Raw genomic sequence first — 25,968 nt, forward strand, 5'->3', positions numbered from 1 at the left:
CAGCAGCGTATGAGACACGAGAGGTGAACGTAGCAGCAGCAGCCGAAGCGGCATGGAGTTTTGCTGCTGCAGCAGCGAAGCCACCCAGCCGAAAAGAGCTTTTCCTGCCGCTGCAGCAGCAGCAGCAGCAGCAGAAGCAGCAGCAGCAGCAGCAGAAGCAGCAGCAAGAGCACTAGCAGTAAGAACTCTGCTGACAACGGCGTTTTGCTGCAGCAGCAGCAGAAGCAGCAGCAGCAGCAGCAGAAGCAGCAGCAAGAGCACTAGCAGTAAGAACTCTGCTGACAACGGCGTTTTGCTGCAGCAGCAAAATCCACTTTGCTGCAGCAGCAGCAAAATCCACTTTGCTGCAGCAGCAGCAAAATCCATCCGGATTTTTGCGAAATGCAATTTGCTGCTGCTGCTTTTAATTATTTTAAAAGTCAAATTTAAAAACTAAAAATAAATAAATTTATTTAAATGAATTTATTTAAATGTTATTTGCATGCATTTGCAATCTAGTCCATCTAATAACGTCTATAGTTACTCTGCTGCAGCTGCGCCCGATGATCTGAGCTGCTGCTGCTGCTGCAGTTCTTGCTGCTGCTGCTGCTGCTGCTGCTGCTGGCAGCTTCAGTCTAGCCCCTGCTTTTTGTACTTTTTCTGCATCACTTTCTATTTTGATTATTTTTTTAAACTTTTTATCATTTATTATTTTTATTATTTTTATTATTTTATATCCCGAATTATTTAATTATCCTGGCTTGCGCCTGTTCTCTGCGGTGTACATACACCTCAACTTTTGTCTGTCTGAATACCAAACCCTTGCTGCAGCAGCATCTGCTGCTGCTGCTGCTGCTGACACACATACGAGATATATAAGCGGTCTCTAGCAGCTGCTGCTGTTGCTGCTGCTGTTGCTGCTGCTGCTGCTGCTGTTGCTGCTGCTGCAGCGCAGAAAAGAATAAACATGCGAGAGAGAGAAACACTGCCTTGTGCCCCACCTAATCACTGCCAAGGTGACGCAGCAGCAGCAGCAGCAGCTGCTGCTGCTGCTGCTGTAGGGCCTACGGAATGCAGCAGCAGCAGCAGCCGCTGCTGCTGCAGCTGCTTCCCAGTAGGCCCCGCAGCCACAGCAACCACGCCGCCCCCCAAGCAAAACAAAACAATCGGTAGAAAAGTATCTGCTGCTGCAGCTGCTGCTGTGATTGCTGCTGCTGCTGCAGCAGCAGCAGCAGCAGCAGCAGCAGCAGTCCCTTCACGAAGGCAGACACATGAGGCCTTTCTGTCTGGTCGTGCGCTGTACGTACACTGCGCGCCCGTCCGTATCCAAACTTAAAAAGAAGCAGCACGCACGGGTTGCGTGCTGCGAACCTGCTGCTGCTGCTGCTGCTGCTGCTGCTGCTGCTGCTGCAGGAGTAATTGCTGCAGCGCTGCTGCTGCTCCCCGCGAACCCGCTGCCCCCGCGCTCGCCCGCATCGGCTGCTGCCCTCACCCCACCACTGCCTCTGCCGCTGCCGCTGCTGCTGCTGCTGCGTCCGCAGCCCCCCCGCACCGCCGCAGCAGCAGCAGCAGCAGCAGCAGCAGCAGCAGCAGGAGGAAAGCTGCGCGTCCCGCGCCGCCAGTCTCGCCCTCCTCCCCGCATCGCGGCGAGTCCGGGAAGAAGAAAACTGGAAAAAAAGAAGAAGTTTTCGAATTAAAAGAAAGAATTCGGAATAAATAAATAATTATCCGAGAGTGTTTTCCGCAGAGTACTCCACGTACAAAAAGCCGTCGTCCGCCACGTGCTGTTCGTACACCTCCTGAATCAACGCCCCCGCCTTCGGCGCGGTGTTCTCCACAAATAAATAAATTGTTTTTTCGTGAGTCAAAGGAGAGCCTTGCGCGGAGGCGCACTGGTTTATGTGTTTGTGGATTATGTACTTGAACTCGCCCACCAACATGTTCATCGGCACCAAAAACCTGCGCAGCAGCAGCAGCAGCAGCAGCAGCAGCAGCAGGGGTGCAGCAGCAGCAGCGGGGGGAGGCGCAGCAGCAGCAGCGGGGGGGAGGCGCAGCAGCAGCAGCAGCAGGAGTGCAGCAGCAGCAGCAGCAGGAGTGCAGCAGCAGCAGCAGTGCTGCAGCAGTGCAGCAGCAGCAGCAGCAGCAGCAGCAGCAGCAGTGCAGCAGCAGCAGCAGCAGCAGCAGCAGCAGCAGCAGCAGTGCAGCAGCAGCAGCAGCTAACTTTTTCTTTTCAATGACGGGGAGGTCCGAGCGAGGGGCCTTCTCGCAAATGACGGGAATTCGGTTTGGGTATTTGGCCCGAATGCGGTGCGCCTCCGCAGTGCGCTTCTCTGCACACAAACCCTAAACCCTAAACCCTAAACCCTAAACCCTAAACCCTAAACCCTAAACCCTGGGGCCTGGGGTCGGCGCTTCAGACCCTAGCTCGTGGAGGAGGAGTTGACGGGGAGACAGGGCAAGGAAGATGCATGTAGTGTTCCAAACCCTAAACCCTAAACCCTAAACCCTAAACCCTAGAGCGGGGCCTGCCGCGTAACACACCGAAGGAAATCTCATCTCTTATGGAAGGCATCTTCGCATGCCTTGTTGGTTGCTGCTGCTGCTGCTGCTTCTGCTGCTGCTGCTGCTGCTTCTGCCGCAGCTGCTGCTGCTGTGCTGCTTGTGCTGCTCCTCGGGGCCGTTGCAGCGGGCTGCTGTCTCGCAAGAGTCGACTGACATGCGCTGCTGCAGGGCCTGCTGCAGTTGCTGCTGCGGCTTGCTGCTGCCGCAGCTGCTGCTGCTGCTGCTCTCTCCGCGCTGCAGCAGCTGCTGCTGCTGCTGCAGGAAGCAACTGCCGGCAAAAAGGGATAAGGCAGTGCTGCTTGCAGTGTACGTACACCCCACAAACGAAGCTTCACACGCAGCCAAGGGTTTAGTCTCTCCACAGAGTGGTCTGCTCCTGCGAGAGCTGCAGCAGCAGCAGAGCAGCAGCAGCAGCAGCAGCAGCAGCAGCAGTTGCTGCCAGTCTCGCTCGGGTGTGACTCTTGAGGGCCAAAAAACCCCGCTTTAAATTTGCTTAATGACGAGTTCTCCAAGTGACAAAGTTTTGTTTGTGTGCTGCTGCTGCTGCTGCTGCTGCTGCGGCTGCAGCAGCAGCAGCACCACCAGCCCGCTCGACGAGCCACGAACACTGCAGCACGAGCAGCAGCAGCAGCAGCAGCAGCAGCAGCACTACCAGTGTCTCACATTCTCCGTTAAATTTTTGTGTTTATAAATGATTTTTCATAGACAGGAGCCCTGTTGCTGCTGCTGCTGCTGTTAACCTTGCTGCTGCAGCATTTCGCTTTGCTGCTGCTGCTGGTCTTCCTGCAGCAGCAGCTGCTGCTGCTGCTGCTTACGCGCCTTCAGCGCTTCCCCACATCTGCATTAAAAGCAGCAAAGAAGATGACTTTGTTTTACTTTTGATTATTTAATTTAATAATTGAGATAATAAAGATAATTGACGGGCAAAGACAACCAAAACCTGGCGACAGCAGCAGCAGCAGCAGCTGCTGCTGCTAGTGTTGCTGCTGCTTCGGCTCTCGTTGCTGCTATTGCTGCTAGTCTGGTGCTGCTGCAGCAGCTGCTGCTGGTGATGCTGCTGTTGCTGCTGCTACTACATTGTCATTGCTGCCGTTGCTGCTAGTGCCTTCCTTGCTGCTGCTGCTGTCGCTGCTGCTGCTGCTGCTGCTGCCTCCACTAGTGTCTTGCTTGCCCTGCAGCTGCTGCTGTGTCGCTGCACCAGCTGCTGCTGGCTTCGTTGCTCCAGCTGCTGCTGCCACTGCTGTTCCTCCTGCTGCTGCTGCTACTACCGCTGGGCTCCAGCAGCAGCAGCAGCAGCAGCAGCAGCAGCAGCAGCAACAGCGACGCCGCCACAACATTAGCGCCCCCGTATATCCTATGCCAGGGAAGACCTCGCGAGGGCTTAGTATTCGAGGGTTTAGGGTTTAGGGTTTAGGGTTTGGCTGAGTAGGCCTAGGGCTTGAAAAGACCATGTGCGCGAACCTGGCCATGCCATGCTGCTGCTGCTGCTGCTGCTGCTGCTGCAAGGAATATAAATGTAGTACAAATCTAAATATTAAATATAAATAAATATAATTATAAACAAATATAATTATAAATAAAAATAAATATAAATGAATTCCACAACTGCTTTAAATTAAATAAGTACAGGGCCTTTCTGTCGCTGTCTTTGGGCTGGCTGCTGGTGGCTCCTCTGCAGCAGCAGCAGCAGCAACAGCAGCAGCAGCAGCTGGCGAAGGTGCAGCAGCAGCAGCAGCAGCAGACAGAAGGAGACAAAGCAAGCCAAACAAAAGCTGATATTGCGTGCGCGGACTGTCCCCTTAAAGCAGCTCCAGAAGCTGCTGCTGCAGCAGCAACTTCCTGCTGGTGCTGCAGCAACTTGCTGCTGCTGCTGTAGCAGCAGCAGCAGCAGCAGCAGCAGCAGCGCGCAGTTACGGTTCTCCCTAAGGCTCTTCTAAAAGCCACAAGTGTCGCATCTGCTGCAGCCGGGGCGTCTCCTGCTGCCTCATTCAGCGCCTGCTGCAGTTGCAGCAGCAGCAGCAGCAGCTGCTGCTGCTGCTGCTGCTGCTGCTGCAGCCTGCTGCTCGCGCCCGCAGCTGCTGCCCTGCCATTCATTCAGCAGCAGCAGCAGCTGCTGCTGCAGCTTTCTGTGACTAAGGGGCAGCGTTCCTGCTGCAGCAAAGACTGTAGCTGCTGCAGAGGCTCACGCTGCTGCAGCCACCACTGCTGCTGCTGCTGCTGCTGCTGTTATTGGTTTTGCTGCTGCTGCGTGCGACGACCCGCCACACGGCGTTAGACCTCATCCGCAGCAGCAGTGACAAGCTGCTGCTGCTGCTGCTGCTGCTGCAGCTGCTGCTGCTGCTGCTGCTGCTCCCGCCCGTACCGGCTCTGCTGCCGCCGCTGAGCTGTTGCTGCTGCTGCTCAGCTGCTGCCTGGCTGCTGCAGCAGCAGCAGCAGCAGCAGCTGCTGCTGCTGCTGCTCAGCTGCTGCCTGGGCTCTCGACAGCAGGCCCCAAGAAGACTGGGGCCATCCGCAGCACAGCCACCATAACTACAAACAGCCGCAGCCGCTGCTGCAGCCGCTGCAGCAGCTGCTGCTCCACATCTGCAGGGGTGAGTTCCCCCTCTGAGGACCGAAAGGCAAACATCCTGCTGCTGCTGCTGCTGCTGCTGCTGCTGCTGCTGCTGCTGCTGCGGTTGCTGCTGCAGAGGTAACGCACGCAACTCCGCTGCGAAACACACGTCAGGCCCCAACACCTAAGCTACAAGTTGTCTGGGTCTGCTGCTGCTGCTGCTGCTGCTGCTGCTGCTGCTGGTTTCCCCAAGCTGCAGAACTGTACTGGTTCGTCATGCTGCAGCAACTGCAGCAGCAGCAGCAACTGAGGCAGCAGCAGCAACTGAGGCAGCAGCAGCAGCGTGCGCTGATGCTGGAGGTCTGAGGAGTGGCCTAAAAAAGCACTTTTGGACTCACCTGGAGGAAGACGCCTTGCTGCCTCCTCGCTGCTGCTGCTGCTGCTGCTGCTGCTGCTGCTGCTGCTGCTCTTCTTGGTGTTGCTGCGTATTAAGCAAAAGCAGCTTTCTTGCTGCTAGCAAGGAAATGTAGAATGTTTAGGTTGGGAGGTGGAGATAAAGAATGGGCTGGCTGTTGCATGCAGCCGCAGCAGCCGATACGGATGGCTGCTGCTGCTGCTGCTGCTACAGCTGCTGCTGCTGCTACTGCTGCTGCTGCTGCTGCTGCGGGCTGTTGAGCCTCGCGGTTGAGCAGCAGGAAGCCCGAGCTGCTGTTCCCAACTGACTTTTTTTGGTTTCATTTTTGACCGACACAAGAATTGATTTGTGTCTCTGCTTTTCCAGCCCGGAAGCTGCTTCAGCATCTCCAGCTGCTTGCTGCAGCAGCAGCAGCAGCAGCAGCAGCTCGGGTTGCAGCAGGTGCCTTTGCCTCACGGGGCCCCGCGGGGCCCCCCGTCGCCTTCGTACCTTCGGGGTGTGTTTTATTGAATTTTGCTGCTAGGTAAGTTCTGCTGCAGTTCGGGAGGGGGCAGCAAGGAGAGAGCAGCAGCAGCAGCAGAGCAGCAGGTGCTGCAGCGCGGCAGCAGAAGCAGCAGCAGCAGCGCCGCTGCATCGACAGCTGGCAACCGATAGAAACGCCGTGTCTTCTATTCATTTTTCGGTCCCCAGACAGACGCACAAACAGCGTTCTGTCTTGCTGCTGCTGCTGCTGCTGCTGTTGCTGCGCGTTCAGCCCGTTGCAGCAGCAGCGGCGGCAGCTGCAGCAGCAGCAGCGGCAGCTGCAGCAGCAGCAGCAGCAGCAGCAGGTCCAGAGACAAGCGTGAACGTGGGAAGCAGCTGCTGCCGATGCTGCTGCGCTCGGGGAAATGAGTGCGCACGTATATATGCAGAAGAGCAGCAGCAGCAGCAGCAGCAGCAGCATCAACAGCAGCCAGCAGCAGCAGCGGCAGCAGCAGCAGCACTGGCTACATGAGTGCACTCACGCTGCCGCTTCCTTTGCCAATGCCTGCAAATAATGCTTCCTCACCAGCAGCAGCAGGGATGTGGGCAGCTGCAGCAGCAGCAGCAGCAGCAGCAGTGGCTGCTGCGGCTGCAGGAGGAGCAGCAGCTCCACCAGAAGCGACACGAGCGGCTGCAGCAGCACTGGCTGCAGCAGATCCAGCAGCAGCAGATTCGCTATGACAGGCATCTGCTAAAGCAGCAGAAGTCCCAGCAGCAGCAGCAGCAGCAGCCTGAAGAGCAGCAGCAGCAGCAGCAGCAACGCCGGCAGCAGCAGCTGCTCTTGCATGTTCTGGACACCCCCGTGTTGGAAGGACTTGTTCTCAAGAGAGGAAATGCTTGGCCATGTGAGCAGCTGCTGCTGCTGCTGCTGCTGCTGCTGCTGTTGCTGCTGCTGCTGTTGCTGCTGCTGCTGTTGTTGCTGCCACTCTTGTTGCTTCTGACTGTTCTGCAGCTGATGCTGTTGCTGCTGATGGTGTGTTGCTGCTGCTGTTGCTGTTGGTGGTGCTGCTGCTGCTGTTGGTGCTGCGGCTGTCGCTGCTGCTGCTGTTGCTGCTGCTGCTGCACCGTTGCTGCTGCTTCGTTGCCCCCGCGGCAGTTTTGCTGCAGCCGCCGCCGCTCCCTCTTCGCCCACCAGCTGCAACTGCTGCTGCAACTCCCGCTGCTGCTGCTGCTGCTGCTGCTGCTGCTGCTGCAACTCCCGCTGCTGCTGCTGCTGCTGCTGCTGCTGCAGACAGCTGGAACACGCGTTTGGTGCGTTTGTCCCCGCCTTACCTTCTCTACTATGACGAGGGGGCCCCCGGGGGCCCCCCCTGTACCCTTTCTGGGTACGGGGCCCCCAGTGCCCCGGGGGGCCCCTGGGGGGCCCCCCGGGGGGCCCCCCGGGGTTTGCTGCGGCTGAGTGAAAGCAGCCTTGTGCTGCGGCCTTCGCTGCTGCTGAGCTGCTTGGGGCAGCAGCAGGTTTACTTTGTTGCTGCAGTGGGCGATGCTGCTGGGCTTTGCTGCAGCTGCTGCGGCCGCTGCAGCAGCTGCAGCAGCAGCAGCAGCAGCAGCAGCAAGAGAGGCGCCTGCCTCTGCAGCGACCTGGCGCTGCTGCGAGGCAGCAGCCAGGAGGTGCTGCGGTGCCGCGAGCAGCAGCAGCAGCAGCAGCAGCAGCAGCATGAAGGTGGCGCCGCAAACGCTGAGTGCTGCTGCTGCGGGGCGGGTGCAGCAGCAGCAGCAGCAACAGCAGCAGACACAGAAAGACGCGGGCGAGGCTCCCTCTTGGGAGGCATTTTTTCTTTCTGGAGGGGCAGCCGGCAGCAGCAGCAGCAGCAGCAACAGCGAGAACAACAGCAGCGGCAGCAGCAGCAACAGCAGCAGCAGCAGCAGCAGCAGCAGCAGAAGCTAGAGAGCTCTGGAGATGGGGCTCTGTGCAGGTCACCTGAGGAAGCTAAGGTATACGCGGCACAGGAAAGTTGGCCTGCTGCTTCTGCTGCTGCTGCTGCTGCTGCTGCAGCTCCCGCTGCTGCTGCTCCAGTTGCTGCTGCTGGTGCTCGGCCACTCGAGAAGAAAAGGCCTTCGCCGCTGTCTGAAGCTCTTGTCGATTTGCAGGGTTCTTGGGACGCATGCACTTCTCCTGCAGCAGCAGCAGCAGCAGCGGAAGCAGCAGCAGCAGCAGCAGCAGCAGCAGCAGCAGCAGCAGCAGCAGACCCCGTTGCCGTGGCGGGGGCCTTCGTTAAGGTTTTCGGTGCAGCAAGCACTCCCAAGTTTCTGTTTGCTTTCAGCAGCAAAAGAGATCAGCGCATGTGGGCTGCTGCTCTCCATGCTGCGCGAACTGCTCCCCCTGCTGCTGCTGCTGCTGCTGCTGCTGCTGCTGCTGCTGCTTCATCTAGAGTCTCCCCAGCAGCAGCGCCAGCAGGGGGAAGGACAGCAGGACTGGCAGCAGCAGCAGCAGCAGCAACACCATCACCGCTGCGAACAACGAAGTCGCAAATGACAACGCGAGCAGCAGCAGCAGAAGCAGTAGCAGAAACAGCAGCAGCAACAGCAGCAGCAGCAACAGCAGCAGCAGCAGCAGCAGGAAGGGGATTGGGGCTTGAGGGGAAAAAAAGGAGGCAGCGGCGAAGACCCAGCATCAGCTTTACTTTGAGGCCGCACTTGACTGCATCTCCACGCCTGCAGCAGCAAGACGCAGCAGCAGCAGAAGCAGCAGCAGCAGCAGAAGCAGTAGCAGCAGCAGAAGCAGTAGCAGCAGCAGAAGCAGAAGCAGCGGAAGATGCAGCAGAAGCAGCAGGAGAAGCAGCATCAGCGGCAGTGGCATTCGTGCCCACTCCGAGGGCTCACGCAGCGGTAGAACCAGCAGCAGCAGCAGCAGCAGCAGCAGCAACAGCAGCAGCAGCACATGAGTGCTGCTGGAGCAGCACGCGCTGCAGCGCGTCCGGGGCCCCTTCCACCTTAGTGCCCTCTGAGAGCGCTAAGACCACCCGCATCGCTGCTGCTGCTGCTGCTGCTGCTGCTGCTGCTGTTCCTGCTGCTGAACTGCGTTATCCGCGACACTGGCAGCAGCAGCTGCAGCAGCAGGAGCAGCAGGCGCTGCTGCGAGCCTTCCCATTGGCTGCAGTTCGGCCGCATCGTATGACTTCAGGAGTGCAGCAAGAAGCTGAGCAGCAGCAGCAGGAACAGCAGCAGCCACGGCGGCAGCAGCTGCAGCAGCTGCAGCAGCAGCAGGCACCCAGCTGCTTAGATGCCTTGCTGTTCCTGCTGGAGCGACAGGAGCAGCACCTGCTGCAGCAGCAGCAACAGCAGCAGCAGCAACTTCTCAGGGAGCCCGAGAGAATGCAGCTGCTTGGAAATGCCATAACCGCCGTGAAGGACGCCATGCAGCGGGAGCAGCAGCAGCAGCAGCAGCAGCAGCAGCAGCAGCAGCAGCAATGCGGCATATCACCCCTTGCTGCTGACAGAGAACTGCTGCAGGCCCTAGTAAAGGCCCAAATGGCGCTGCTGCCTACAGAAGCGTGCGCCGGTGCTGCAGCGCATGCAGCAGCAGCAGCAGCATGTGCTGCAGCGCACTGTGCTGTTGCTGCTGCAGCAGCAGCACCGCTAAACGCCGTGGCTGCTGCAGCACGGCGCTCCCCCCCTGAGGTTTCCTGTGAGGAAGCCATTTGCCCAGCAGCAGCAACTGGTTTTGCTGCTGCAGCAGCAGATCAAGCAGCTGCTGCAGCAAGCGAAGGAACATGCTGCGAGCATAAACAGAGTAGTGCGGACCGAGCTGCAGCAGTAGCAGCAGCAGTAGCAGCAGCAGAAGCCGCAACGGAAGCAGGTACAACCGCTGCTGCAGCAGATGCAGAAGCAGCAGCAGCAGCAGCAAATGTAGCAGCAGCAGCAGATACGGAATGTGTGTCTCACAGTGCTGCACCTCACCCCGGAGACAGGCCTTACAATGAAGACGAACGCTGTTTGAGTTTGTCCGGCCGCAGCACGAGCAGCAACAGCAGCAGCAGCAGCAGCAGCCACAGCAGCAGCCACAGCAGCAGCAACAGCAGCAGAACTAGCTTGGGAAATCCAGCTTTTGCGGCGCTTGACTTTTCGGGGGCCCCCGAGAGGCCCCCTGCGCCAGATGAAGCAGCTTCGGCAATAAGCGTGACAAAGACGGAGCTGCAGCAGCAGGAAGCACAGCAGCAGCAGCAGCAGCAGCAGCAGCAGCAGCAAGTTGAGGAGGAGACCGATTTGCTGCATTCGCTGGTGCTCGAGCTGCTCGACCGGCTGCATCTGCAGCAGCAGAAGCACCCGGAAGACACAGAGGATGCTGCAGCAATAGCACAGTTGAGAGAGGACTTCGTTGCTGCTTTGCTGCAGCAGCAGCAGCAGCAGGAGGAGCCGCATCAGGACGTGTACGGTGAGGAGCAGCAGCAACTGCTGCAGCAGCAAAGGCTGCTGCTGCAGGACCAGTGGTGGCGTGAGGCTGAGCGGGGAAAAGGGCGCAAGGAGGCAGCAATGCTTCGGGAAGCAAAAGCAGCAGGCTGTGCTGCTTCAGGAATAGCAGCAGCAGCAGCAGCAGCAGCAGCAGCAGCAGCAGGGCGTGAGACGCAGCAGCAACTGCTGCTGGTCCCGCCTGACGCTGTGGTATTCCGTCTTAACACTTCTGCTTCTGAGAGCTCGCGAGGCTGCAGCGAGGCAGAAGACTAGGCAGCCTCCAGCAGCAGAAGCTGCAGCAGCAGCTGCAGCAGCAGCTACCAGCAGCTGAAGCTGCTGCAGCAGCTGCAGCAGAAGCAGCAGCAGCAGCAGCAAATGCATCCGCAGCAGGGCGAAGCGTTGCGTTGGTATGCGCTCTTTCAGCGCCTCTCTGGCACACTTCGCGCCCTTTGCCAAAGTTGTAAACCTAAACCCTAAACCCTAAACCCTAAACCCTAAACCCTAAACCCTAAGCCTTCAGCCACTCGAATGCCCTCAACGGCGTCTTCTAGCAATGACGCGCAGCCCATTATTTTGGGGGGCCCCCAGGGGCCCCCAGACATCTGGGGGGCCCCTGGGGCTCCGCGAGGCCCCACAACAAAGGGGGTTCACTGTGGACCCCGTAACAGGGGGGCCCCTAGGGGCCCCCAGGGGCCATTTAGGGGCCCCCGGGGGCCCCTGGGGGGCCCCCAGGAGCCTCTGGGGGCCCCTGGGGGGCCCTTAGGAGCCCTTGGGGGCTACCGAGGGCCCCCAGGGGGGCCCTAGGGGCCCCCCTGGGACCTTCGAGGGGCCCCCATAGCCCTTAGGGGCCCCCAGGGGCCCCTAAGGGCTATCGGGGCTATCGAGGGGCCCCCAGGGGCCCCCAGGGGCCTCGTAAGAGGTCTCTTGGCTGCCCGGAGGGGCCCCCAGGGCGAACTGGTTTGTTTGGGGCCCCCTGGGTTTTGCTGGGGGCCCCTGGGTGCTGCTGGGGGCCCTTAGTGGCATTTCTTTTTTCGAATTTTTGCTGTTTTATCTTTGGTTTGTTTTGTGGGGCCCCAAGGGAGAAGTGCTGCTGCTTTTGTTTGCTGCCCTGCAGCCTCCTGTGCCTGCTGCTGCTGCCGTTGCTGCTGCTGCTGCCGTTGCTGCTGCTGCTGCTGCTGCTGCTGAGCTTTGTGTCTCTCTCGTGAGCTTTCTGACTACATGCCTGTGCCCCTAAGTCTTTTCGGCCTAGCTGCTTCTGGCTGCCTCTTAATGCTGCTAATTAACAGTGCTGCAGCAGCAGCAGCAGCACTGTTAATGCAGCAGCAGCAAGAAGCAAAAGTAGATCTTTCTGGTGTCTGTACACATCGCTTGCTGCAGCCACGCAACTCACTAGCTGCGTCGAAGCTGCAGCAGCTGCTGCAGCGGCCGTTGCAGCAGAAGCGAGAACTGCAGCAGAAGCAGCAAAAGCTGCTGCGGCAGCCAGAAAGACTGCTGAGCAGCAGCAGCAGTGCTGCCGCGGCAGCAGCAAGTGCTGCTGCAGCAGTAGCAGCTTTTGCCGCTGCAGCAACAGCAAAATCTTCTGCTGCTAATTCAACCAGAGCTGGGGGCCCGCAGCAGCAGATTTAGTGTCTGCTGCGCTGCTGCTGGCAGCTGCTGCCAGACACTGGGAAGATCCGCCCGAAGGTAGCTGCAGCACACGGAGCAGCAGCAAACGCACCGGAAAGTAGCTGCAGCAGCAGCTGCAGCAGCAGCTGCAGCAGCAGCTGCAGCAGCAGCTGCAGCAGCAGCGAAAACAGCGAAAGCAGCAGCAGCAAATGCTGCAGCTGCTGTAGAGAAAGTGACGCAGTAGCAGCAGGTGCAGCAGAAGCTGCAGCGAAGTAGCGCCAGCAGCAGCTCTAGCAGCACTTGAACACTGAGAACTAACTAGCTAGGGTTTAGGAATTAGGGTTTAGGAATTAGGGTTTAGGAATTAGGGTTTAGGGTTTGGAGCTCACCTGATGACAATTGCCATATGAGCCTTGTCCGCATTTGCGAGGGTTTGGCCCCGACGGGCCTCTGCGAGGCTTCCCAGGGCCCGCAGCAGCCCCTGTACGTGCTCTGCTGCTGCTGCTGCTGCTGCTGCTGCTGCTGCTGGCTGCAGCAGCACAGCCACGTGCCAAGCAGCCACAGAAACCAAATCTCTTTGCTGCAGCTGGAAGTAGTGCGGCATCACTAGCTGCTGCAGCAAGAGAGTCCCTGCAGCAGCGATTTCTCCCAGGACAGCGCCAGCAGCACTGCTGCTGCGTGCTGTTGCAGCAGCTGCTGCAGCAGCTGCTGCTGCTGCGTCGCTGATGTCTGCAGCAGCAAGAGCAGCAAGATGCGACAGCGGGCCCGAGACACTTGGGCGCAGTGCCTTATCTGCAGCAGCAGGGGGCCATGCATTGGCAGTCAGAGCATCTGCTGCAGCACGCAGTGCGTCGCACATTAAGCTGTGCTGCTGCTGCTGCTGCTGCTGCTGCTGCTGCTGGTTTTGGCTGCTGCTGCCGCGCTGCTGAAGCAGCAGCAAGGCAGCGAGCATGGCATCCGCCCCTCGCTGGAGAGACGGCAGAGCTGCAATTCCCTGCAGCAGCTGCAGCAGAGCCTCAATCGTGGCGATCATCACAATCTGCTGCTGCTGCTGCTGCTGTTGCTGCTGCTGCAGCTGCTTCTGCGCCTGCTGCTTGCTGCTCACAAGCTGCAGCAAACCCTGGGACTGGGCTTGCTGCAGCGACAGAAGCAACTCGGCTGTCCACTCCAGCGCCCGTCGCAAATGAAGCCCCAGGGCCTCAGGCCCTCCCTGGGGGGCCCCCCAGGGGGCCCCCTGGGGGCCCCAGGGGGCCCCCTGGGGGCCCCCCAAGGGGCCTCCCAGGGGGGCCCCCCCGGGATCCTTTTGCTGTGGCCCTTCATTATGAGCAGCAGCAGCAGCAGGTAAGGAGCTACGGGGGCCCCCCGTGTCTGTTTGGCGGAGCAGCTGCTGCGCTGCTGCGTTTCTTGTGAGGCAGCAAATGCATTCTGCGAGGCCGGACAAGTCTGCTGCTGCAGGGTTGCAGACGCGCTGCTGCTGCAGCTGCTGCTGCAGCTGCTGCTGCAGCTCCGCTATTTGCTGCTGCAGCACTCGGACGACGAATGGCAGTTCCAACAGCTGCAGCTGTTGCAGGGGTGCCATAGCTGCAGCTGACAGCTCAGCCTGTACAAGCCACAGCAAGAGCAGCAGCAGCAGCAGCAGCAGCAGCAGCAGCAAACGCAAACAGTAGAAACGGCACCCGCTGCAGCTGCAGCACGACTGTGAGTGACTACAGCGTCAGCAGAATCAGCAGCAACATTTCAAGTCGACGGTTCAGCAGCAACAGGATGTACAGTAGCAGCGGCAGTAGCAGCAGCAGCAGCAGCAGCAGCAGCAGCAGGAATGTGCCCTTCGGCTCACTCGCTGCAGCAAACTGTCCCTGTGTCTTCGCACAAGGGCCTCTAGAGCCTGCCGTGACGGGCGAGTCAGAGCTGCAGCAGCAGCAGCACCCCGCAGCAAGTCAAGGAATGCTGCAGCCGGCAGCAGCTCTTCAGGCCTGCTGTTGCTGCTGCTGCTGCTGCTGCTGCTGCTGCTGCTGTGGGGCGGCTTAATGCCAGGCTGGTCTTCTGGGCAAGCAAGCCGCCGCAGCACTCTCTCCAGAAACAACGGGTCCCCAACGCCTGTAAATTAAGCAGCAGCAGCAACAGCAGCAGCAGCAGCAGCAGCAGCAGCATCTGGTGGAGAGCTGTAACGCACTGTTGCGCTGGAGTGACAAGGGCAACTGCAAGCGCTGCTGCTGCTGGCAAGCTCAAGATTTGGGTCTAAGCAGGGAAACAAAGAAAATATGCAGCAGGTCCACAGCAGCAGCAGCAGCAGCAGCAGCAGCAGCAGCAGCAGCCAGAGCCTCACCTGTCTCCATAGCGACACGAGCAGCAGCAGCACATACTGCTGCTGGGAAAAGCCCAGGGTTGGCTTTGAGGGGGCTGAGGAGGGCACTAAGCACCTGCTCGGGCCCCGCTTCCAGGGAGCTGCTGCTGCTGCTGCTGCTGCTGCTGCTGCTGCTGCTGCTGGGCCTGTGGGATGCGTGTAGCTGCTGCTGCTCGCGAAGAGAAGTTGAGAAACGCCCGGGCTGCGCGAGCTCGGCAAAACTGAAACGCACACGGCAAAAGGCACATAAAAGCTATTTCACAGCAGCAGCAGCAGCAGCAGCAGCTGCTGCTGCTGCTGCTGCTGCTCTAGCAGCAACTGCAGCACGGCGTTTAGGTAGATTTCTGAAAGAGTAGTGCTAGCAGCAGCACCATGTTGCCCCAGCAGCCGCTGCTTCTGTCACTCCAGCAGCAGCTTCTGCTGGTGGTTCTGCAGCAGCTGCTAGTGCTTCACTTGTTGTTTTGCTGCAGCTAGAGCAGCAGCAAAAGCAGCAAAGGCTCGGGCAGCAGCAGCACGAAATGGCTCACGCGATGAGCCGCCGAGCGTAAGCAGCAGGAGCCTGCAGCACTTTTGCAGTGTCTGTACACCGCAGCTCCCTTACAAGAAAACTTGCTGCACTTGCTGCAGCACTGGCTGCTGCAGGCAGCAGCTTTCCGTGCTGCAGCATCTCGCGCTGCGGCTCCGGCAGCTGCGCTGCTGCTGCTGCTGCTGCAGCAGAAACTCGCCAGTGCTGCAGCAAATAAGCCGGGCTTCCGCAGGCTTGCCTAGGGACGGCGTGTCTGTACACCTCGGCTGCTGTTTTCTCCTGCAGCAGCGTGAGGGGTAAGAACCGCTGCAGCTGCTGCCTGAAGTTTAAGAACCCGATCTCATTCTGCTGCTGCTGCTGCTGCTGCTGCTGCTGCTGAGCAGCAGCAGCAGCTCCACAAGTTCGGGGAGCAGCAACCGCGTTAGCGAATGCCATAAGGAACGGCACGTCAAGCCGGGCCAGCCGCGAGAACAGGACTCTTTCTTGTGCTGCAGCAGCAGCAGCAGCAGCAGCAGCAACAGCAGCATCGGCATCGGCCAGGCCATCAGCAGGCCGCGTAGCCCACTGCACGCTGCTGCTGCTGCTGCTGCTGCCGCCGTTGCTGCAGCTGCTGCCTGCAGCAGCAAGATCAGCCGTAGCCGTCTGCAGCAAACAGCAACTGAGCCAGCACAAAGAAGACTTTGAGGCCCCCTGTACTTTCTGCAAAAGTGACCAAATATTCTTTTAAAGTATTTATTTACTTGTTTGTCATTTTTGCTGCTAGAATGGAAAAGACCCTCACTGCAAAACGGAGAAAAAGCTGGGCCTCCATCTTGTGTGCAGCAGCAGCACAGTGCAGCAGCAGCACCTCCACAGCGCGTTTGGCCTCCACAGGCAAACCCAGGCCCCAGTGGGCCCCCCGGGGGGCCCCCTCACGGTGCCGTGGGGGGCCTCCTGTGCTGCACCAGCAAAGACCATCCAGCCCTCCACTAGAGCTGCCAGCAAAGCTGTCGATGCATGCAGCCCCGAACTTCCTTGCAGCTGCAGCGCCGGCACTGCTCGCAAAGAAGACACGCTGCGGCCCGCAATCCTAAGCAGCAGCAGCAGCAGCAGCAGCAGCAGCAGCGGCAGCAGCAGCAGCGCAGACGCAGGTGGCTGAGGAAGCTAGGGGGGTAGAGGGGAGTCGCAGGGGCTGCTGCAGAGCAGCAGCAGCGGCTGCAGCAGCAGGCAGTCATAAGGCACCTTCAAAAGCTGCTGCGAGGAGAAACTGCTGCTGCTGCGGGCTCTGCTGCAGCGCCGCGCGTGCAGCAGAGAGAGCAGCACTGCCCAGCAGCTGCGGCGACAGCTGCGCACAGAATAGAAACTTTGAGAAAATCCGGTGTTGCGTTGGGCCCTGGCAGCAGCAGCAGCAGCAGCAACAGCAGCAGCGGAAGCAGCAGCAGCTGCTGCTGCTGCGGCAGCAGTTAATCCGGCGACCGCAGCAGCAGCAGTAGTGGAAGCGACAGCAGCAGCAAAGGCAGCAGCAGCAGCAGCAGCAGCAATGTGAGAGCACCTGCTTTATGCGAACAGTTGCATGCCCAGCCAGCCGCGCCGCAGCTCTCCGCACCATCTCTTCCTCTGCTGCTGTTTCTTTTTCTGCTGCTGCATCTGCTGCTGCTTCTGCATCTGCTGCTGCTGCCGCCTCTGGTTCTGCTGCAGCACCTGTCGCTGCTGCTGTTTGCTGCTCTGCCTCAGGCCTCTCTGCGGCTCCATTTGCTGCTGCGAAGCGCACAGGCATTCGCTGGAGGTTCTCGGAGTAACAGGCACAGAGGCTGCCGGCTACGCTCCAGCAGCAGCAGCAGCAGCAGCAGCAGCAGCAGCAGCAGCGAAACAGCTGCTGCTCTTCTCAGCAGCAAGGCCAGCGACCCACCAATCCATCTGTGCTGCTCGATCTGCTCAAAGGCGTAAAGGATGTTCGTAATTTGCTGCGGCGAGAATGTAGTCACGTCAGACGCCATCACAGCCTCTGCATGCAACAAGCAGCAGCTAGAATTACCTGCAATAGCCCTTATCACATCTTTCCTGTCGAAGGCCTTCAGTTTCACAAGAGAAAGGGCAACTATTGCTGCAACAGCATGCGGCAGCACGGGACCAGCAGCAGCAGCACTTGCAGCAGGAGGAGGCAACGCCGGGAAGCTGCTGCCGCTGCTGCTGCTGCTGCTGCTGCTGCTGCTGCTGTTGTCTTGCTCGACCCCAGCTGCCATGTCTTGGGGCTCTAGAAGACAGTCAAATATTTTGTCACAGAGCTCATGCCTTCTTTCTGCTGCAGCAAATCCATGCAGCAGCATTACTAGCATCTTCTGCTGCTGCTCCGTCTGTTGCAGCTGCAGCCGTTGTAAGCCTGCCAGCTGTTGCTGCTGCTGCAGCTGCTGCTCTTCCGGGCGTTGCTGCTGCTGCTCTCCCACAGGAAGTGGCCACTCTTCGGCGTCTGCAGCAGCAGCAGTCGCTGCTGCTGCTGCTGCTGCTGCAGACCCCCGGTGCAGCAGCGGGCCCCGAGCTATAGCTGTGCCCAGAGGATCAAGAACAGCAGCAGATTGGATTCCCAGCTGCATGCATGCATTTGCAAATTTAAAAAATATATTTTATAATTAAAAATAAAGAATAAGAAGCAAATGAACAAAAGAAAAAGAGACCAAGAGGCGCCGCTGCAGTGTGCTGCTGGCAGCAACTGCTGCCAGCTCTGCTGCAGCGAAGAACAGCAGCTGCTGGTGCAGCAGCAACACTTCAAAAAGAATCAACTTAGAAGAGACAGCCACAGGGAGGGCCTTGGCAGAAGCAGCTGGCAGCAGCAAAAGAAGCAGGCAGCAGCAACTGCAGCAAGCAGCAGCTGCAGCAAGCAGCAGCTGCAGCAAGCAGCAGCTGCTAACAAGCCCCACCTTGGCAGCTGCATGCAGCAGCAGCACCTGCGACGACGGCTCGAGAGCCTCAGCAGCAGCAGCAAGGCGCAGCACCAGGGGCTCTAGGCTTTCGGCAGCTAAAGAGAACACAAACAAAGAAATTGCAAAAAAAGATATTTGCTGCTCACATTAATGTCAGCAGCAAATATAAATCCAAAGAGGCCTGCACTGAGCTCGCCCTAGCGCCAGAAGCAGCAGCAGCAGCAGAAGCAGCAGCAGCGAGAAGCAAGCAACAGCTGCAGCAGAAGCAGCACGATTACGCCAGCAGAGACTGCAGCAGCTGCAGCAGCAGCAACAAGCACAGAGTAGCCGCAGCCGCAACAGCAGCAGCGGCCGCAACAGCAGCAGCCGCAACAGCAGCAGCAGCAGGCGCAACAGCAGCAGCAGCAGCGGCAACAGCAGCTGCAGCAGCAGCAACAGCAGCCGCAACAGCAGCAGCAGCAACAGAAGCAGCAGCAGCAGAAGAGGCTGTACAAAGTTGGCAGGTCTTCCTCAGTGCTGCTGCTGCATGCAGCACCCCCACAGCTTGGGGCCCCGAAAAGCGGCTGCTGTATTTAACAAAATAGTCCAGCAAGCAGCAAACTGGATGCCGCAGCTGCAGCAGCAAACAAAAGACGCAAAGAGTCCAGCCTTAACTGTGAACACCTGCAGCAGCAGCACCAGTTGCAGCACCAGCTGCAGCGGCAGCTGCAGCACGAGCTGCAGCAGCAGTTGCCGCAGGAGCCGCGACAAGAGCTGAAGCAGTAGCTGCAGCAGTAGCTGCAGCAGTAGCTGCAGCAGGAGCTGCAGCAGGAGCTGCAGCAGGAGCTGCAGTAGTAGCTGCAGCAGGAGCTGCAGCAGGACCTGCAGCAGTAACTGCAGCAGGACCTGCAGCAGTAACTGCAGCAGGACCTGCAGCAGTAGCTGCAGCAGGAGACATGGCAGGTGGAGCAGCAGTGACTGCAATTTCCACAGGCCAACACCCCACACCAAAACTCCTTTAGGGGCCCCCCTGGCTCTTTTATAAAACCAAATCTCAGGGGCCCCCAAATCCGCCTGTGCTGCCAAAAGGGCCCCCAGCAGTACCCTGAAGGGCCCCTGGGGCCCCACAGGGTACTGGTGGGGGCCCTTTTGGCAGCACAGGGGGATTTGGGGGCCCCCGGGGCCCCCGGGGCCCCTGGAGTTCTCTTGATCCCGCATGCATGCAGCAACTTGGGAGGGGCCCCTGCAGCAAATAGCTGGGACTCACATCTGAGTTCATTGCTGCTAAGGCGCTGCAGCAAGAAGCAACTTCTTGGGGGGAGAAAGAGTCGATTTTGTGGGGCTGGAAGCAAAGGCACAAGCAGCCGCAGCAGCAGCAATGCAGCAGCAGCAGCAGCAGCAGCGCAGCAGCAGCAGCGCAACGGCAACAGTAGCAGCGCAGCAGCAGCAGCAGCGCAACGGCAGCAGCACCAGGGAAACTGCAGCAGGACAGCAGCAGCAGCAATGGGGAAGCACCAGCAGGGCAGAGGCAGCAGCAGAAGAGATGCATCAGCAATGAAGCAGCAGCAGCGCCGGGGCAGCAGCAGCAGCAGGGCAACAAAAGCAAAGGCGCAGCAGCAGGAAAGGCGCAGCAGCAGCAAAGCAGCAGGGACGTGCTGCAGCAGCGCGCCGAAGCAGCAGCAAGAGAAGCGCACGAAAAGCCCAGGAGGAAGAAGCAGCAGCAGCAAAGCAGCAGCAGCAAAGCAGCAGCAGCAAAGAAGCAGCAGCAGCAAAGCAGCAGCAGCAAAGACGGAAAAGCAAACGCAGCAAGACACTTTGCTGCCTCACAATCTCAGCAGCAATTGCTGCAGCAGCACGAAAGTCCCGCAGATTAAAAGCAGCAGCAGCAGACAAGCAATTGGCAATGTGCTGCGGCTTCATGTCCCCAGCTGTACGTACACCCCGACGCTCCAGCGCAGCCAGCAAACCCTCGCTGCGGTGGCCCAGACGCTGCAGCCTGCTCGCAAACCCTAAACCCTAAACCCTAAACCCTAAACCCTAAACCCTAAACCCTAAACCCTAAACCCTAAGCCCTAAACCCTAAACCCTACCCTAAACCCTAAACCCTAAACCCTAAACCCTAAACCCTAAACCCTAAACCCTAAACCCTAAATACAAACCCTAAACCCTAAACCCTAAACCCTAAACCCTAAACCCTAAACCCTAAACCCTAAACCCTAAACCTAAACCCTAAACCCTAAACCCTAAACCCTAAACCCTAAACCCTAGAGCACCTTGAAGCGGGGCAAACCGAGAACGCCAGCCCCAATTCAACAAAACCCTAAACCCTAAACCCTAAACCCTAAACCCTAAACCCTAAACCCTAAACCCTAAACGGTACCCTAAACCCTAAACCCTAAACCCTAAACCCTAAACCCTAAACCCTAAACCCTAAACCCTAAGCCCTAAACCCTAAACCCTAAGTCCTACACCTAAACCCTAAGTCCTAAACTCTCGTGGGCCTCGGGTCTGGAGCCCCAAGCCCTCCAGGGCTCTTACGCCTGAGCCTCAAGCCCTAAACCCTAAACCCTAAACTCCCGGCTGCGAGATAAACCCTAAACCCTAAACCCTAAGCCCTAATTAGGGACTCTGTGGGCAAACTGAAAGCGCTTTGCTGCGCTTTAGGGTTTGCTGCTTCAGCGCTGAATGCGTCTGATGCCTTCCGAGGGCTCAGGGGAGGCTGCATTAGGGTTTAGGGTTTAGGGTTTAGGGTTTAGGGTTTAGGGTTTAGGGTTTACGCGTTAAATAAGTTTGAAACGTCTTGTGCGCAGCACTCGTTTATTTGCTTCTCCGCTCTGCTGCAAAGAAGCCTCAAGACCTCCTCGTGGCGAAAATTCAGCCTGAACACAAACCCTAAACCCTAAACCCTAAACCCTAAACCCTAAACCCTAAACCCTAAACCCTAAACCCTAAACCCTAAACCCTAAACCCTACCTGGCGAAAGCGTTAGCAAGCAACGCGAGGGCTCGCGCCTCGTAAACCATCTCTTTGTCTCTCTGAGTCACAGCAAGGCCCCGCATTGCTAAACCCTAAACCTTAAACCCTAAACCCTAAACCCTAAACCCTAAACTCTAAACCCTAAACCCTAAACCCTACGCCACACCGAACGCAGCGAACCGCCTGCTCTGCATACTGACAGCTGCACAAGAGAGTCAATAAACAGCAACAGCAGCAGCAGAAACAGCTAAGACAGTGCAGCAGCAGCAGCAGCAACAGCAGCAACAACAGCAGCAAAAGCAGTGGCAGCAGCAACAGCATCAGCAGCAACAGCAGCAAAGCCAAGCAGCAAATGAGCAGCTGTGTTTACTCCTCCTGCGTAATACTGGAGCAGGAGCCAGAGCAGCAAGGTCCTGCTGCACGGCAGCAGCAACCAGCAGCAGCAGCAGCAGCAGCAGCAGCAGCAGCAGCAGCAGCAGCAGCAGCAGCAGCAGCAGCAACTTGCCCTCAAGAGCATTTCGGCGAAATGCGGCAGCAACTCGTTGGCTGGATATCCCAGGCGGGCAAATGCGTTCAGCAGCAAAGCTGCTTGGAGCCCGTCAAAGCCCTGCAGCAGCAGCAGCAGCAGCAGCAGCAGCAGCAGCAGCAGCAGCAGCAGCAGCAGCAGCAAGCACAGCCACAGCAGCAGCAGCGATGCCCGTTCACGTGAGACTAGTTGGCCAGCAGCAAGACCTAGGGTTTGTGGTTTGGGGTTTACAGCCTAGGGTTTAGAGAGGTTTAGGGTTTAGGGTTTAGGGTTTAGGATTTAGTTACATTTTTGGTCTCGATGGCCCGGAGCTCGAGGCGCTGCAGCAGCAGCGGGTTGCTGCGCCTGGCCGTGGCGAGCGCAGCAGCAGCAGCAGCAGCAGCAGCAGGAGACAGCGAGTTGGCCAGGAACAGCAGCCGCCTTTCTGCTTCTCGCCAAAAAGCCCCAGACTTCAATCCTTTTGCTGCTGCTGCTCGCAGCAAGCAGCAAAGTGCTGCAGGGCTGCTGCTGCCAATTGCTGCTGCACTCGCCGGCAGCGCCCGCCGCACGCAGTGCGGCTGCACAAACGAAAAACCCCGCTGCTGCTGCTGCTGCTGCTGCTGCTGCTGCTGCTGCTGCAGCGCCTGCTGCTGGAAGAGAGACTGGCGCCAGACGGGAAGGCGACGCGGAAGACGAAACGCCTCTGAGTTCGCTTGCTGCTGCCGCAGCACAAGTTTCTGCTGAGAAGCAGCAGCAGCAGCAGCAGCAGCAGATGCTGCTGCTGCTGCTGCTGCTGCTGCTGCTGCTGTGGAAGCTGCTGTGCTGCAAAGGGCCCCCAAGGCCCCGCCTTCGTGGGATGGCCTAAAAGCGGCTCTGGAGCCAAGCAGGGTTGAGGCGTGTTTGTGGACCATCTTGGGTTCAACGCCAAACCCTAAACCCTAAACCCTAAACCCTAAACCCTAAACCCTAAACCCTAAACCCTAAACCCTAAGCCCAACACTCCAACCGCCCAATTGTAATGAAATAAACACAAATAGAGCTCTAGATTGGCTTTGCAGCTGCACAAAAAGGGGTGAGTGAAGGGGGGCCCGCAGAAAGCGGGGAAGCCTTCGAGTCTGGGGGCCCCCCGGCGTTTGGGGGTAGCGACACTGGGGGCCCCCTGCCTAAACTTTTGTTTATATTTCAATTTAAATGATTTATTTAATTGAAAAAAAAGAAAATTGAGGCCAGAAACCGCAGAATTCCTCTAGAACTGAGGCAGGGGCCCCTGCAGTGGCTGCAGACCTCAGGGGCCCCGGGGGCCCCCAGGGGGCCCCGAAGACCCCAGGGGCCCCCCTGGGGCCCCCTAGAACCAGCTTTGCAAATGGGACTTTAGCTGTTTTCCTTTTTGTTGCAATTAAAACAAAAAGGGGGAAAATGCCATTTCCACTGCTGGGGGCCCCTTATGTAGGGGGCCCCCTTAGTAGGGGCCCCCACACAGGGGGGCCCCCACACGGGGGGGCCCCCCGTGACCCCGGAAAGAGGGTACTTTAGCCTCCCCACTTTCTTGAGGGGCCCCCAGGGACAAAGGGTACACAAGTGGGGGCCCCCCTTTCTTGGGGGCCCCCAAAGTGGAGTCAGGGGCCCTGTACAGCCAAGGAAGCAGCAGAGGGCAGCAAGCCTGCGCATTCTGCTGCTGCTGCTGCTGCTGCTGCACTTCCGTTGCTACCACTGCTGCTGTTGCTGCTGCTGCACTTCTGTTGCTACTACTGCTGCTGCTGCTGCTCCGGGGCTGCGGTGCCCCTCCACGCTGCAGTGCAGCGCGCTGCAGCAGCAGCTGCTGCTGCTTGTGCTGCTGCAGCAGCTGCAGCAGCAGCTTCTCATCCCCACTACCCTTTTCTGAGTCCCCGCTGCTCTAATTAGTCCCCACCAAGTACTTGGGGGGCCCCAAGGGCCCCAGGGGGCCCCCACCTGAAACCCTAAACCCTAAACCCTAAACCCTAAGGGGCCCCCAGTCCAGCTAGATCTGCCGAGGGCTCTCAGTGCAGCACGAGGCCCCCTGGGGCCCCCTGGCACCCTCCAGGGGCCCCCCGGGGCCCCACAGCCTGGAACCTTATGGGGGCCCCTAGGGGCCCCCATGGGGCCCCCAGGTGCCCCCCTGGGGCCCCCCTGGGGCCCCCCAGGGGCCCCCCTGGGGCCTCGGAGAGGGTAAAGTGGTTTTTGAGTTTAATTTCTGTTATTAAAGTTCAAAGAAAAACCGAAGTGTCCATCATACAAGTTGAGGTGTACGTACACCCCATGCGTCGCACGAGCCAATGGCGCGGAGGCTGCCGACAGGCCAGGGGCCCCCAGGAACTAATTCAAGGGGCCCCCAAGAGGGGCCCCCCAGGGGCCCCCAGAAGGCCCCCCAGGGGCCCCCAAGAGGGGCCCCCCAGGGGCCCCAGAAGGCCCCACAGGGGCCCCCAGAAGGGCCCCACAGGGGCCCCCAGAAGGCCCCTGTGGGGCCTCAGGAGGGCCCCACAGGAGCTCCCAGAAGGGCCCCACAAGGGCCCCCAGAAGGCCCCACAGGGGCCCCAGGAGGGCCCCACAGGGGCCCCCAGAAGGGCCCCACAGCGGCCCCCAGAAGGGCCCCACAGGGGCCCCCTCTAGGGGCCACCCCGGGAGCGACCCCACAGGGACCCCCTTTAGGGGCCCCCAGGAGGGGCCCCTAGGGGGCCCCAGTAAGGGGGGTTCTTGGGGGGCCCCCGGGGGCCCCTGTCCAGGTGAACCCAGGGGGGCCCCCCCGGGGGTGGGGGGCCCCCCTGGGGGTGGGGGGCCCCCAGGGGGCCCCCTGACAGAGGGCCTGGCAGCAGCAAAGAGGCTTTGGAGGCCCTTAAACAACAACTGAGTGGAAGCAAATGTGGGGCCCCTCTTGTCATTTATTAAGCACCTAAAATGGCATTCGGGAAGACTTGCGGCAGTTCTTGCTGCTGCCAGGGACTACAACTGCTGCTGCTGCTGCTGCTGCTGCAGCAGCAGCTGCTGCTGCTGCAGGGGCTCCGGCGGGCTTGAAGACCTGCCAGGGGCTTCAGAGCCCCTCTGTCCCTCTCCCCGCAGCAACTGCAGCAGCTGAGTTGACGCACGCTTTGCTGCCTGCAGAGCAGCAGCAGCAGCAGCACGCTGCAGCAGCAGCAGCAGCACGCTGCAGCAGCAGCAGCGTGCAGCAGCAGCAGCAGAAAAGCCGTACGGATGTTCACAAGGCAGAGTTCTCCATGGTAACCTCCATAGCGCCTGCAGCACAGCAGCACGTACACTCAAGACCCCACACTGCAGCAGCAGCAGCAGCAGCAGCAACAGCAGCACCAGCAGCAGCAACAGCAGCAGCAGCAGCAGGCGGCTCACTGGGCCCCGCGTCTTGCTCGGGAGCTGCTGCCACAGCAGCAGCAGCAGCAGCAGGTTGTGCTGCAGTGCTGCTGAAATAAGCATCTAAGTCTCTATCAAGTCTTTCTTTAACAACTTCTTCTCCCATATAAGCCTCCAGCTGCGCATCTAAACCCTCAGCAGTGGGGGGGGCCCCCCGGGGCCCCCGGGGGCCCCCCCCCCTGCGGCCGCGGGCCCCGCGGCCGCGGCCCCGGCCAAACCGCTGCTGCTGCTGCTGCTGCTGCTGCTGCTGCTGCTGCTGCTGCGGCCGCCCGCTGCGCCGCGCAGCCATCGCGCGACCCAGGCCCCCTATGCGGCCGCCGCGCGCGCGCGAGTTGTATCTGCAGCAAACCAAACCCTAAACCCTAAACCCTAAACCCTAAACCCTAAACCCTAAACCCTAAACCCTAAATGCGAGAAGGCCCCTCCAAAACCCTAAACCCTACACCCCAAAGCCCAAAACCTAAGTGAGGGCCGGCCCCTCTCAAACCCCAAACCCCAAACCCCAAACCCCAAACCCTAAACCCCAAACCCTAACCCCAAACCCTAAACCCCAAACCCTAAACCCTAAACCCTAAACCCTCTAAGCACCTGCTTCTGTTGTAAAGAGGCCCCGAACGAGCAGCAGCAAGCCCGCGGCTTCTGCCTACAATCTTATCTCGGCCTCGGGGGCGGTACGGAGACGCTCGGCCTGCAGGAGGGACACCCACTAAACCCTAAACCCTAAACCCTAAACCCTAATCCAAAGCCGGCACCGCCAGGTCACCACCGCTTCCTCCACAGCCTTGCGCCCGACGTCCCAAAGAGTGCAGGGGCCCCCAGGGGGCCCCCAGGGGGGCCCCCACAGGGGCCCCCAGGGGCCCCTGCAGCAGGGGCCCCTTTGCTGCTGCCTACTTCGGGGTCCCTCGCAGCTGGGGTTGGGGGCCCCACAGGGCACAGGAGGGGCCTCTGCAGCAGCTGCACTTCAAACCCCGGGGGGCCCCTGGGGGCCCCCCTGGGGCCCCACAGGGCCTTTCCAGCGGGGGGCCCCCCGCCCAGCGTTGCCCCACCCCGAAAAAGGCCTCCACAAGTGCAGCGGGGGCCCCCAGGGCCCCCCGGGGGCCCCGGGGGGCCCCAGGGACCCTGGGGGCCCCCCAGGGGCCCCCCAAGGGCCTCAAAGGCGTGTGGAGTCTGCATGCGTCTCCCCGCAGACCAGGACGAGAGAAATGAAGGAGACAGAAGAGAAATGGAGTTAAGTCGGAGCAGGATTTAAGAAATAAAGACAGAAAAGAAAGAAAGACAGAAAGTCTCACCCAGCTGGCCGCCGCGGCCACGAGCGCTGTAGCTCCGCACCATCT

The 25,968-nt window shown here is 59.5% G+C and overlaps 7 protein-coding genes across 7 annotated transcripts; 2 read left to right on the plus strand and 5 right to left on the minus strand.

The window, feature by feature from the left end:
• Positions 1-984: 984 nt before the first annotated feature.
• ENH_00014180 (hypothetical protein) lies at positions 985-1,621 on the minus strand (the record flags this gene model as incomplete). The annotated part of the gene is made up of 2 exons (XM_013584279.1): positions 985-1,232; positions 1,333-1,621. 2 exons carry the CDS (start codon positions 1,619-1,621, stop codon positions 985-987), a joined length of 537 nt encoding a protein of 178 aa, XP_013439733.1.
• Positions 1,622-1,703: 82 nt separating this feature from the next.
• Positions 1,704-2,551, minus strand: ENH_00014190 (microtubial-binding protein, putative; the record flags this gene model as incomplete). The annotated part of the gene is made up of 3 exons (XM_013584280.1): positions 1,704-1,938; positions 2,201-2,309; positions 2,521-2,551. 3 exons carry the CDS (start codon positions 2,549-2,551, stop codon positions 1,704-1,706), a joined length of 375 nt encoding a protein of 124 aa, XP_013439734.1.
• A 3,992-nt stretch (positions 2,552-6,543) lies between these two features.
• On the plus strand, positions 6,544-10,694 carry ENH_00014200 (hypothetical protein, conserved; the record flags this gene model as incomplete). Its single annotated transcript, XM_013584281.1, has 2 exons — positions 6,544-6,874; positions 7,261-10,694. The coding sequence occupies 2 exons, from the start codon at positions 6,544-6,546 to the stop codon at positions 10,692-10,694; spliced, it is 3,765 nt and encodes a 1,254-aa protein (XP_013439735.1).
• A 1,717-nt stretch (positions 10,695-12,411) lies between these two features.
• ENH_00014210 (hypothetical protein, conserved) lies at positions 12,412-17,466 on the minus strand (the record flags this gene model as incomplete). The annotated part of the gene is made up of 8 exons (XM_013584282.1): positions 12,412-13,626; positions 13,864-14,123; positions 14,353-14,591; positions 14,898-15,538; positions 15,812-15,930; positions 16,118-16,220; positions 16,428-16,633; positions 16,911-17,466. 8 exons carry the CDS (start codon positions 17,464-17,466, stop codon positions 12,412-12,414), a joined length of 3,339 nt encoding a protein of 1,112 aa, XP_013439736.1.
• Positions 17,467-19,275: 1,809 nt separating this feature from the next.
• On the plus strand, positions 19,276-21,457 carry ENH_00014220 (hypothetical protein; the record flags this gene model as incomplete). Its single annotated transcript, XM_013584283.1, has 3 exons — positions 19,276-19,702; positions 20,452-20,501; positions 20,951-21,457. 3 exons carry the CDS (start codon positions 19,276-19,278, stop codon positions 21,455-21,457), a joined length of 984 nt encoding a protein of 327 aa, XP_013439737.1.
• An 89-nt stretch (positions 21,458-21,546) lies between these two features.
• On the minus strand, positions 21,547-22,164 carry ENH_00014230 (hypothetical protein, conserved; the record flags this gene model as incomplete). Its single annotated transcript, XM_013584284.1, has 1 exon — positions 21,547-22,164. One exon carries the CDS (start codon positions 22,162-22,164, stop codon positions 21,547-21,549), a length of 618 nt encoding a protein of 205 aa, XP_013439738.1.
• A 2,300-nt stretch (positions 22,165-24,464) lies between these two features.
• ENH_00014240 (hypothetical protein, conserved) lies at positions 24,465-24,740 on the minus strand (the record flags this gene model as incomplete). The annotated part of the gene is made up of 2 exons (XM_013584285.1): positions 24,465-24,502; positions 24,614-24,740. 2 exons carry the CDS (start codon positions 24,738-24,740, stop codon positions 24,465-24,467), a joined length of 165 nt encoding a protein of 54 aa, XP_013439739.1.
• Between the last annotated feature and the right edge of the window lie 1,228 nt (positions 24,741-25,968).

This window comes from Eimeria necatrix, genomic scaffold, assembly GCF_000499385.1.
Source record: "Eimeria necatrix Houghton genomic scaffold, Enh_scaff144, whole genome shotgun sequence".
Classification (NCBI taxonomy): domain Eukaryota; phylum Apicomplexa; class Conoidasida; order Eucoccidiorida; family Eimeriidae; genus Eimeria; species Eimeria necatrix.